The sequence below is a fragment of the Clupea harengus genome, chromosome 9 (assembly GCF_900700415.2).
Source record: "Clupea harengus chromosome 9, Ch_v2.0.2, whole genome shotgun sequence".
Classification (NCBI taxonomy): Eukaryota; Metazoa; Chordata; class Actinopteri; order Clupeiformes; family Clupeidae; genus Clupea; species Clupea harengus.
The window spans coordinates 13,319,121-13,331,839 of record NC_045160.1 but is presented as its reverse complement, the minus strand read 5'-3'; the positions used below and the strand labels follow the sequence as shown (position 1 = coordinate 13,331,839).

General features: G+C 45.4%; 1 protein-coding gene across 17 annotated transcripts in view; it reads left to right on the top strand.

The window, feature by feature from the left end:
• The window catches only part of gramd1bb (GRAM domain containing 1Bb), a 78,418-nt gene that overhangs the window by 34,220 nt on the left and 31,479 nt on the right, over nucleotides 1-12,719 (top strand). The window contains exon 1 of one of the 17 annotated variants that reach the window (XM_031573570.2): nucleotides 2,405-2,627. The exons of the other annotated variants lie outside the window; for them this stretch is intronic. Within the exon in view, the coding sequence (XP_031429430.1) occupies nucleotides 2,605-2,627 (23 nt within the window). The 5' untranslated portion in view covers nucleotides 2,405-2,604. Of the gene's footprint in view, nucleotides 1-2,404; nucleotides 2,628-12,719 lie in introns of those variants that run through there. 17 annotated transcript variants of the gene reach the window in all.

Genomic DNA, 12,719 nt, shown 5'->3' with positions numbered 1-12,719 from the left:
TGTGTGTGTGTGTCTGTGTGTGTGTGTATGTGTGTGTGTGTGTGTGTGTGTGTCTGTGTCTGTGTGTCTGTGTTAGTTTAATTAATTATGTTGTTTGTGTGTTTAGTGAGATTGTGTTTTTGTGTGTTTGATCCTGCTGTGTGTGTGTGAGTGTATTAGCCCAAGGCACGAAAGCACATTTTGAAAGCCTTCTGCATCAGTAACTCGACACAACATCCACACACTGAGTTTATACTGTACACGTCCCAATCTCAATACAAGCCAGTGCTGATAACATTTCCTGTTTTAAATTAAATGTCACACCCAGATCAAATATATGTATTTTATAAGTTACATCCATACGCAGATTTAATCCACACTATCGTTTTCGTACCAATTGCCAAATGTTCTGCGTCCTCACCACGACAAAAACGCTGAAATGCCATAGAAGTGTTTGTTGTTGGTGGTGTCTGGGGCACAAACTTTTGTCAGTGTAATGGCAGCCATACGTCATAGTTTCAGAAACTTGTTCACACTGCAACGCGAAACCAGCATTTTCATATTAATGCACTTCAGAGAGCGTTTTTCAAAAAGTATCGTATTCGGTGGCGGAAAACGGACAGAAGGGATCAACGTTAAAATAATTATGCATTTTGAAATTTACCCGGGTTAATGTGGACAGGACCTTAGGCTCTGCTGTCCCCATCGTTAAATAGATATGCTACGACATATGTTAATAAAGGCTACACTTGACTATGTCTACAAAGCATTTTCCTTACTTGGGGCTCAAGACACTACAATAGGCTACAGTCATTCACAATCCATTGGAGGGGTCAGAGTGCTGAGCTGAGCTGAACTGAACTGTGAGTTCTCAGTTTCCGAGTGGTATATGGCAAAGAGCAAAGGCTAACTGAAGGCTCAATGAGGCAAATGCCTTTAAATGTGTGTCTCTAACCCTCATCTATCCTCTCTTTATCTCTCTCTCTCTCTCTCTCTCTCTCTCTCTCTCTCTCTCTCTCTCTTTCTCTTTCTCTCTCTCTAACCCGTTCTATGTATGGACCCCCTGCCCCCTACAGGCAATTCTCTGGCTTTAAGAAACAACTAGCTGCGGTGAAATTAAGCTACTTAAGGTTTAACATGTCAGCGTCTTGACTAAAAGAATGTATTAGGATGAAATGGCCTCAACTTAAATTGAATAATGAGGTTTATCCGCTTAATCATTAGGTCTTGTGAACGGCATGCAGTGCATGCATGAGCACATGTTAATGGGCTTTATCGTTCTCTCACACATACACACACAAATGCACTCACACAAACAGACACTCTCTCACACACACAAGTTTATGAACTAACTCACTTTCTATGGTGGGATTTGTTTTCCCTCTCAGTCTCCTTTGTGTGTGTGTGTGTTCTGCATTAGAAGATTAGAAGCCCCAGCTGCTGACACTGATTACTGATTGAGTCTGACATGAGGGGTGTGGCAACAGGTCCCTCATAATCCCCCCCACTTCCATCCCCCCTCCAACACACATCCAGATCTAGCCCCCATCTGGGGCCCTCCCCCCACCCAGCCCTCTGCTGCTAGCTGCCCCAGTGAGAGATGCCCTCACCTGGGCAAACCTAGCTGCTCTGCCCCTCTTTTCCTGTGTTAGCTGGAGCTGTGCTGCTCTCGACGGGGACCAGCAGGCACTCTGCCCAGCGCGCAGTCTATCCCTCACAGCAGCACCGAGAACCATGCAGAGAGAAAGAGAGTGAGATGGAAGGAGGGAGGGAGGGAGGGGGAGGACAGTGAGAGAGAGGGAGGGAGGGATTGAGAGTGTTTGAGCATGCTCAGTAGAGCCCAGGGCTCAGCAAGTGCCGTTTTTCCTCTGCAGCAAGAACAGAGAGTGAGAGTGTGTGTCTGAGTGTATGTGAGAGAACGAGAGCGATAGAGAGGGAGAGAAAACAATCCAGCCTCAGAGGATGAGTGCCAAAACGTGAACAGGACGACAAAAAAAGCTGTCGGAGAGAGGGAGAGAAAGAAAGACAGGAGGAGGCGCGGACAGAGGAAAACAGAGAGAGGCAAAGAAACTGAAGCTCACTGTCTGTGGGCAACTGTGTGTGTGTACGTACTCGCTAGTGTGTGTGTGTGTGTGTGTGTGTGTGTGTGTGTGTGTGTGTGTGTGTGTGTGTATCTTTGAGTTCACGTGAGAAGGACCGAGGGAGCATCTCTGGCGCATGAGGATCTATCTCCTGTTACACACATACACACACACACACACTCTGACACACACACACGCGTTTAGTGCCCGCTAAGCCTGATGCCTGGCCGGGCCAGTGGGACTAGTGAGAGAGAGCGAGGGAGGCAGAAAAGGGGGCTGGATGGCTGAGCAGGCTGCTTCCTCCGCAATAGGCTGGAGTTCTGGAGCGTCGTAGCATTAGCCCCGCCGCCACCAGCACCTCCACCCCCCGATAGGAGAGCATCCGTTTGCTCACGCGGTCCCCGCCAAGAGGACCTCCGCATGGGCCAGCCGAGCCGGCCGGGCTCCCTCTCCTCCTCTCGCACTGCGACAGCATGCCCTGGACCGAGCGCTGCACTGCGCCGTGCTCCCCACACGCCATGGCCTCCGCACCCGCACAGCACTAATGAGAGGCTTCAAGCTCGCCTGGTAAGTCTCCCTGCAGGTGTGTGTGTGTGGGAGTTCATGTTTGTGTGTATGTGTGTGTGTGTGTGTGTGTGTGTTTGTGGGTATGTAGGGAGATGAAGGAGGGTAGGAAAAAGATGAAAAGAAAGAGAGAGAGGTAAAGGGGAAGTAAGGTAAAACATGTGATGCGTGGGTGTGTGTGTATGAACTCTCTCTGAGCTGTATCACAGTAGTGGCTCTGCCATATCTCGTGGCCCCGGTGTCTTGACTCCTGACATGTCTAACCCCGGCGTGTCTGTGCTCCCCCTGTGCTCTCCGTCACGTGAGGGCTGTCAAGCAGAGACCCTCCGGATGACTGCAGTGCTTCTCCCCCTCTCTCTCTCCCTCTCTCTCCATCTCGTTCTCTCTCTCTCTCCCTATCTCTCCTCTCACCGTATGCGTTTGTTTATGCACCTCCTTCTCTGTCGGATATTTTTAGTGCGTACTGCAGGCAGGGAAAAAAAGCTATAGGATCCACAGCGGCAGCAGCAGTGGCAACGTGCCTCTCTTCCTCTCCTCTCCTCTCCGCTATCTTTTACCGCAATGTCTCAGGTTTCATTCCACCCTAAAGCTGAGCAAGCTTCTGTAAGATTTATCAGAACGCTCTCAGTGGTTGTTTATTTATTTGTGTGTGTGTGTGTGTGTGTGTGTGTGTGTGCGTGCGCGCGCTTGTGTGTGTGCGTGTGTATATTCACTAACAGGCTGGTTTTATGTGCACCTAATGTTTTATGGCCATTTTTGGTCCATGTGATTAGCAAACTTCCATTTAAAAAAATACACAGGTACAGCACCAGAGTTGTTCTAAGGATGAATGAACAGGTTTTGTGGTCTAAAGTCCTCTTGACTCTTGAACTACAGTGTACGGCAGCATGGAGAAATGGAGCAAGGGAATTCTCTCTCTCTCTCTCTCATTCTCTCTTTCTCTTTTTCTCTACTCTGTTTTTGCAGTGCTTATATTAGTCCCCAGAGGTGGGTGGTTGACGACAGGAATAAAGCTGTCAATGACTCAGCTCTCTCCTTCACTTCTTTTCTATCTCTCCATCTTTCTACCCAAGCACAGTTGTAAACAATGGGTTTGTTACACAAGCTCATGTGAGGGTCACTGATGGAAGCGATGGTCGCCCCCCCCCCCCCCCCCCCCCCCCCCGATCACCACCTGTTTGAACCAACAGGAAAATTCAAATAGGGATTGCAGATTGGGTTTGAGTCCCATCATCTTCTCAGACAGAGTAAACTTCTACCTGTTACCTTACAGTATTGTGGGAAATATTTATATCCGATGTTCCAACGTACATGCTTAGTTTATCACAGTGGTTCCATTGCAGGAATTTAATACGAGGATGAGATGAGCATCCGTGAATTTTTTTTGTATTTTTTGTTGTTGTTTTTTTCAGGTGTTTCATAACATGTTTTTTCCTGCTGAAAGTGAACCAGGACTGCGTGGACCTTTGCGCAGCTTAGCGTAGCATAGCCGAGCTTAGCACAGCTTACTGCTGCATCCAGGGGTCACATGCTGATGGCCTGCTGTCCGTGGCGTGACTCTGGGGCCAGGCGTATGAATCAATACTCAGCTGATGACAGGGTCTGCAGAGGGGCAGGCATAACTAGACGATACTGAGTTCGGGAGTTCACACTGGAGTCCATCGATGGCAAACAGGAGTACTGATCAACCTCATTCAGGGTTTGTCACTGTGGATGACTTCCTGCTGACCTGTCTGACATAGTCCACTACAGTGACCTCTCCTGTCCTGTCAATCCCATGGCTGTTTTTGCCAAAATCCCTTTCAGCATTCACATCATGGGATGTTACCTTCTTAAATCCTCTAGTGTTCATGGCAGCATCACATCGGTTGGCAGTCCATCATAATTACTCTCTTACTGTGAAGTTTCTTACATAATGGGCAGTGTACATCTACAGTCTGCATAATGCTCTGTAGCATGCTACATACTAGAAAAACCAAACCCAAACAGTATAACAAAATCTATACAATTTATTCCATTCATAAAACTCTAAAACTTCACACTTCACACGCGCTTCCATTGTGTTCACGTGTATGTTTCATGAACACGCTTGTTCCTGTGGTGTTTGAGTGGCTGAGGGCAAGTTGCGTGGGCGTGCGTATGTTGTTGTTGTTGTTGTTGTTGTGGCTAGAGATTGGGCCGGATTTGGCCGAATGTGTTTCTGTAGGGAGGCATGCTGGAGATGCTCTGTAATACTGCGAGTGCTTCAGAGCCATACAGCAGGACAGGGACTGCAGCCAACACTCAGGATGCAGGGGCTGGAACCACTCCACACCCCCTCTGCTCTCTTCGATGCCTGATGTATGTGTGTTGGTGTGTATGCATGTGTGTGTGTGTGTGTGTGTGTGTCTGCGTATGTGTGTGTTTACGTGAGTGTGTGTGTGTGTGTGTGTGTGTGTGTGTGGGTGTGTCTGCGTATGTGTGTGTGTGCATATGTGCGTGTGTTTGTGTGTGTGTGTGTGTGTGTGTGTGTGTGTGTGTGTGTGTGTGTGTGTGGGTGTGTCTGCGTATGTGTGTGTGTGTGCATTAGTGCGTGTGTGTGTGTGTGTGTGTGTGTGTGTGTGTGTGTGTGTGTGTGTGTGTGTGTATGTCTGTATATCTGCGTCTGTGTGCGCGTGTACCTGTGTGTGCATGTGTGTTTCTATGTGTGTGTCCAGTGAAGCATCTCATGCTTCAATAGCATGAATATGTTTGAATATGCTGTGATTAAATGTACCATGTCCAACCAGGATAAATGGAGGCCGTAGCTTACATGGTCCCTCTTAAATTACCTGGATGATGTATACCATCCTGAAACTGATTAGCTTTTAGCACTGATGAGAAATCACTATGCTGAAAGCGCAAAAAGCTTAATGGTGTGCCCAGGTAGTAGATGAGATACTAGAGCAGTGATGGTGCTCCATTGTGATTGTCAAGGTACGGTGTCCTACTTAAGATGCTGACACGTTGTCACACCAACAGTGTTTGGTTCTGATAGCAGCCTCCGACACGTGAGAGTATCCTCCCCACCCCCCACCCTTTCCAACACACTCACACAAAAAAAGGGAAAGGGAGAGCGAGAGAGAGAGAAGGAGAGAAAGAGAGGCCTCTGTGTGGAAATGTACCCGCCAGAAATTTAGAATGGCACTCATTAATTTGTCACTGTCTCTCTCTCTCTCTCTCTCTTTCTCTCTCTCTCTAACTCCTCTCTCTCCCTCTCTCCCTTTTTGTGCAGTATATAAAGGTTTGACAACTGGTTCAATAAATGAGGGTTAAACCTCTCTCTCTCTCTCCCTCTCTCTCTCTCTTTCCCTCTCTCACCCTCTCTCCTGTATTATGTGCTGATTTTGTCCCTGCTTATTAAACTGCAGAGGAAAGCATGGAGCTGAGTGTCCAGGAACACAGCGGGGGCTTTCTGTTTAAAACGGCCGGACAACTCTGTACTCTCTTCTCTTCTGTTCTCCTCCCTACATCTCTCTCTTTCTCTCTCTTCTCATTCCCTGATGCTCTCTCTCTCTATTCATCAACTTCTTTTGTCACTAATTTCCCTTGGGGCTTTATCCCCCCTTCCCTCTCTCTCTCTCTCACTCTCTATCTATCTATCTATCGTTCTCCCCCCCCCCCCCCCCACACACACACAGACACACACACCACACCCCCCTCAGCCTCTCATAATATATTACCAGCTCTCATTCTGTTATAGGGCACACTCTTCATATGTATCTGTAACATATCTGACATAATCACTTTGCAATGTCATGGAAACAGCACATGGTGGCTGCGTTCATATGGACAAAGGGGAATAATCCCAGTGTAGAACAGGAAGGCCCCCTGAGGCTATGAGGTGAGCGAGGTGATTAGAGAAGACTAATGCACTTCAGTGGTTCAACACTGGACTGCCTTGACTCAGTTAAATTCAATTAAGTTAAATCATCATGGTTTCAGTCTGTTTCTCTCTTCTACTGATGTATGACTAATTACTGTGGAATAGCACTTTACACGTGTAACACAGCAAAGAAATAGCAGGGAAAAGAAAATGCCTTGCATACGTTTAAACATCGATTTATGATTAAGTTGACAATTGGGCAATGGAACTGTCACTTGGCAAAATGAGTTATGTGATATCACTTCATTACAGTGTGGCTCTGCCGTATGACGTCAGTTAGTTGTTTACTGTGAAACTGCTGAAGCTGCTTTCTACACAGGGTTACCAAGAAATGCAATTATTCACTAATCCATTAGTTAATTGATAGTGTCTTCTATGATTTATTTATTTACAGATTAAGTTTGCAATTATTTACTGTTTTCAGTAAAATACAGATTAAACATCAACTGCATCGCTCTCATTTTGCATACACATTTTCCTGGCTTCTGCATAGCTAGTGTCCTTGAAACCTGAAACTCGTTTGTTCTTTTCGTTTGACCCCCTCACCGACTCGTCTCCCTGAAGAATGTACAGATAGATCAGCACATTTTAAAAACCATCTCTGCCTCTGTTTGTATTGGCCAGCTGTGATCAAATAAAAAAGCCATTACTCTTTTGAAAGCACTCCTTTTGTCTGCTGCCATTCAGTTGCACTCTGTATTTTAGAGAAGGGACACGTGACACAGTGATAGCAGGTACTAAACATTAGGAGAGAAAACGACATAACAAAGCAACAAAAAAGTCATGCAAAAAATTATTTGAACTGTGATACTGTACTGTACAGTGATATCTGCGTCTTTAAGCGTCTTTGAGAACTTTGAAAAGCGCTATATAAATGTGATGTATTATTATTATTATTATTATTATATCATTGTTTTTATGGGCTAATAAAAGTGTGAAAAATCCATCAGAAAAGAGCTGTAAATGATTGATGTTGGCTGCATGAGTGAAGGGTTGTGTGGTGACACTGAGGTGCTGTGTGATAGGGCGGGACTGGCCACGAGCCGCTCACAGAAACAATGGGTGTTTTTCAGGCAGGCATTGTGGAGGCCGCCCGGGTGAATCCTGCAGCCCAGGGCCCAGGGCGAGCTCCTCCGCTCTGCTCTGTGTTTCGCCAGCACTCCGCTCACGCGTGAACGCTACAGGCCTTTTGTGCCCCACTCTTTGTGTGTGTGTGGGGGGGGGGGTGAGGGATGGATGGGGAGTGCCTGTGAATGTGTCTAATGTGTGACTGCATATGTGTGTGTGTGTGTATGTGTGTCGTATGTGTTAGATGACCCATTACAGTAGAGGCTGGAACATTAGTGTGTGTGTGTGTGTGTTTTGTGCATGTTGGTGGCCGAAATGTGTTTGTGCGTGTGAGTGTGTGGGTGGGCAAATTGATTGGGATGTCTGTTAGTGTGTGTGTGCGTGTGTGTGTGTGTGTGTGTGTGTGTGTGTGTGTGTGTGTGTGTGTGTGTGTGTGTGTGTGTGTGTGTGTGTGTGTGTGTGTGTGAGAGAGAGAGTGTTTGTCTGTCTATCTGCATGTGTGTGTGTGTGTGTGGGTGCGGGTGCTACTGTGTGAGTTTTCGTGCGGACAGGCAGGCAGATGGAGAGGTGGGTGGTGGATGGACGTTTGTGTGCTTATCAGGCCAAAGGTCACAGGATCCACTGAGCTCCACTGGGTCGTCACTCTCTGATTGAAAAGCAGCACAGAGAGGGCAGGCATGCCATATGAGCAGCCCATACTCTCTCACTAACAGGGCAGAAGCAACTTCTGTGTCAATAGTACATTATGGATTATGTACTTTCAAAAACACATTCACATATCTGGTAGGATTTGCATCAGTTATGTAACAGTATTAGATGTGTAATACATATAATGTCATATAAAGTGGAGTGAGATTACCTATATGTATATTGATATAAACATATATATAAATATATTGTATATTATATGAATTGTATGTACAATATTGTTATATGAGAGAGAGAAATGGAGATAGAAGAGAGAATAAAAAAGGAAGGGCTTGATACATAAATATACACATAACATAAAAACATAAAAACACAAACAAGTACTACACATAAGAAAAGTACTAAACATAAGAACCAAAAAACACAATATATACGATACAAATATATAAACAATGAATATAAAAAAGTAAAGTGGAAAGTAGAGTGCAAAATGCAAAACAGGAGTGCAATGTGAATGAGCAATGTGCAATGTAATGTGTGTTAATGTAACACCGACTTGGGGTGTGGGGGTGGGATAAGAGTCCAGGTCAGGTGGGGGTCCCGGGCCTTGTTAATAAGGTCAACTGCAGCTGGGAAGAAGCTGGTTTTATGGCGTGAGGTTTTGGTCCTGATGGACCGCATCCTCCTGCCGGAGGGAACATCGTTCCTTTATTGGTGCATTGCAGCCAGAAGAAGTGTGTGATTTTATCAATGGGGTTCGGTGGTATGTTGGTACTTGATCATGATGTGGTGATTTATGTGTACACTGTGCCTCCATGTCACGTATTGATCACTTGTGGATGCTGAAGTGAGGCAAGAGGGATGTGTGCCACATGGAATCCTCACAGCATCAAACAAGGTCATATAGGATGCCGTCTGTCTCTCTCTGTGTGTGTGTGTGTGTGTGTGTGTGTGCGTGCGTGCGTGCGTGCGTGCGTGCGTGCGTGCGTGCGTGTATGTGTTTGTAACACTATCTCTGTCCTTCTCTCTCATGTGCCTAAGTGTATGCATGTGTATTTTCTAATCGATCCACGATCACTACTTTTATCAGTAACCCCGACTAGGCAGCTCTGCCCGTAGCAGAGCTTTAGTTAAAAATAGCCTGTAGCATCATGAGGTGAAATGAGATGTGTTTCCCATCGTAGCCTTTCAGAGGTGATTTAGTGTCAAATTATGCTAATGACGAGTTTGAAAGGTCCGCATCTCAGGATCATTCTCACCAGCCACACTCCACACATCACACCTTTAGATGTAAGGAAGGATGACCCACTAATGGCAATGTGTTTCTCCTCATACAGTCCCCTAAATGAATGCTGTAATGGAGGTGGGTTTAAGTAATAACTCTCATTCAGTCTATCAGGGTTTATTTAGCACGGCCAGGCACTTAATGGAAGGTAGTCTATTTTAGTCAGTTTGTTGCTTATAAGAACTTGGCTTGAGAGCACTGTAAGCAGAGCGTACCATATTAACCTTATACAAACCGCATTACAGTATTTTATGTAATTTTATAAAACAAACCTGTGTATTGACCAAATCCGTGCATTAACCGTGGTTTGTTCAATGTCATCCTGTCACATAAAACTAAACGGCACGTAGTTGTGGTGTGAGCGCTACTAGCCATTTAAAAGTTGAAAAGTATGAAATAGGGATGAGCATTTCTAGCAAAAATACTACACCCTCTCCCCGTATGCACACACGTACATACATAAATAGCCTACCTCATTCCAACTTACATTGAAAACCATTTATTAATCGTTTATTTTATTGTAGTGGTGTGGGACTGGACACTAAATGTTTAGGTCGAATTGCTAATCGACCCCCTGGTGACCTAGTACCGCAAACGATAATCGCAACTATTGAATTAACGTGTTCAAGGTTGGGGGGGGGGGGGGGGGAGTTCCCCCTTCATTCACTACATTGATATCAGAGTAAGCCCTTGATCCACTGATGTCCTATTGTTTCTCTCAAGATTGTTTATTGGCTATGCGAAGCCATTTAATATCATCCACAAGTGCTTGGGACCACTTTGAACCTTTTCAAAGAAATTGAACTTGGATTCAGGCTATGCAGCAAACAGTGTTGCTATGGTTGTCTAGTTGCTGTACTAGCTAACTAAAGTTTTATTTTTAACTTAAACTTTAAAATAAACGTTTAAACGGTTTAAATGGCAGTTCAATTTGCCTGAAGGGATCACTGGTTATCTAGCTTTTGTTATAGTCTCCTCAAGTTAACTAATACAATTATAATAGGAAAAGGTAGAAACCCTCAGGGTGCCTTTGCAGCTTCATATTAACACAAGTTCATATTCACACATACAGTATAAACATGAGTTCATATTAAGACACGCTAGCAGCTGCCAACTGTTCAGATTGTTCCCTAGGCAAGAGATATCTAGGATGGTTCATAGTGATAACTGGCATGAGACCTCACATATTTTACACAGCTCTTACAGAGGTTCGCGCTCCATAGCATCTCGTTAAATAGGCTACAGTCATGTGCACCCATTACTTTATCATTATGGAAGAGTGTGAATGAAAATGTGTTATCCATCATGTTGTTTTTACCTGATACATTAATGGGATTCGTATGTGAAAGAGGGAGAGCTAGAGACACGTTCACGCCTCACCTGTTCGAGTTACTGTGGATGTTACTAACTAGCAGGCGGGAAAAATGCATTCCCATGCATACTCAGACTGAGTATTAACCGCAGAGCTGCTGAAATTTTACCAAATCAATGCATGAACCGCATTTAATAGTCAGGAATTTACGGTAATTCACTTCCCCTTCAGAGAGCTCCCTTTATGCACAAAGTACTGAGAAAAGTATGGTTTTCCCCTGCTGTTGGGCCATTGAGGTTTTACTATGCTAGACTGCATTCATATTCGATCAGAGATTCTGATGATCAGGCTTATTCTGCAGTTCTACACAAGGCCTTCCTATGGAACCAGATGAAACTATTCCCCGTGGGCAGACTTAAAGGAGCCAAAATGGCGCCCAGATGCCAGGATGACAAATGGGCCCCCGCCTTTGGACGGGAACCACAGGAGGCTGAATGCACTTGATGGATTGCACCAGCAGGCTCGAGTGTCAGCTCCCCTCAACACTGAGATGGTGCACTGCTCCCACAGGCCTCTGGGCCGGATGGCGGTGCCAGTAACACAGACCCTTAGAGTGGGAACCGTCTCTGCTGGTTGACAGGGAAGGAGGGGTGGTGACAGTAGGCAGGGTTGGGTTGGGTGCCCAGCAGGTCCTCCCTTGCACTGCTGGCACCAGCGCACAGTTTCCGCCCTGGCCAAAGCCGCCCTCAGAGGGCACGTGTCTCCAGGCAGCCTGTTTCCTCTTTCTCTGACCCCTCTGTGACTCCGCGTGGGCCAGCACTGGAGACAGCCTCTCACATGCACACACGCATGTGCACGCACACACATACACATCAACATACACATAAACATAGCAGTTTATACAGTTGGTATTATTATATTGTATTGTATTGTATATTATTATATATATATATATACAGTGTATACGTATATATATATATATATATATATATATATATATATATATATATATATAATTATGGATATGTTAATAGGCTTAATAACTTTATAACTCTAAGACTTGGATTTTGGCCATGAAAGTCCCAATGACATGACCTAATGAGTGTCTTGTGAGGTTAAGATTAATCTTGTATGCCCTTATTAAAGTGAAAGTGATTTCACTGGGTAGAAGCATTGCTAATGTTGGGGAAAGTTCACAGAGTGCTTTGCTTTTCTTTGTTATTGCCAGAGTAACCCACTACAGAATAGGAGGATGGTGTGGTTACTGAGGAAACGGCACAGTGAAATCCCTCCGGCCAGCGTTCACTTCCGACGCGGCCATGTGTTGCTGTATTCACGTTACCATGGCAACAGCATAAACACCCTCCGAACAGAGATGGCAGGGACAGAATGAAGGGGTGCAAAGCTGCAGCCTCAACACTGGGGTACTGATCACGCTGCACTCAAACTGCCAGTGAAAAAACACACACATATACACACCCAGAGATGCAAACAGAGATACACAAAACTACAGACACACACACCCACACAAATACACAATCTTACTCTCACAAACGCATACCCACACTCAGATACACACTTTACCTCAGGAATCACATTTTTGCATAATCAGTGCATCCATCCGCCTTCTCCCAAGGCACCACACAACAAGGGCAAAGGTGTTAAACTAGGCCAGGGAAAGACTGAGCGTTAGACAAGGTCCTTTTCATCCCAGTGTCCAGAAGTGGCCAAAGCTCTGCCCCACTTACTTTCAACAACAACCCACCCCACTCCCACCCCCCGAATCCCTTTATGTGCCACTGCTATGTCATTATTCTGCCCACTGAATTTTAAAGCACACTTGCTCTAGAAGTGATCCCTGTTTTCCGAAACACGAAC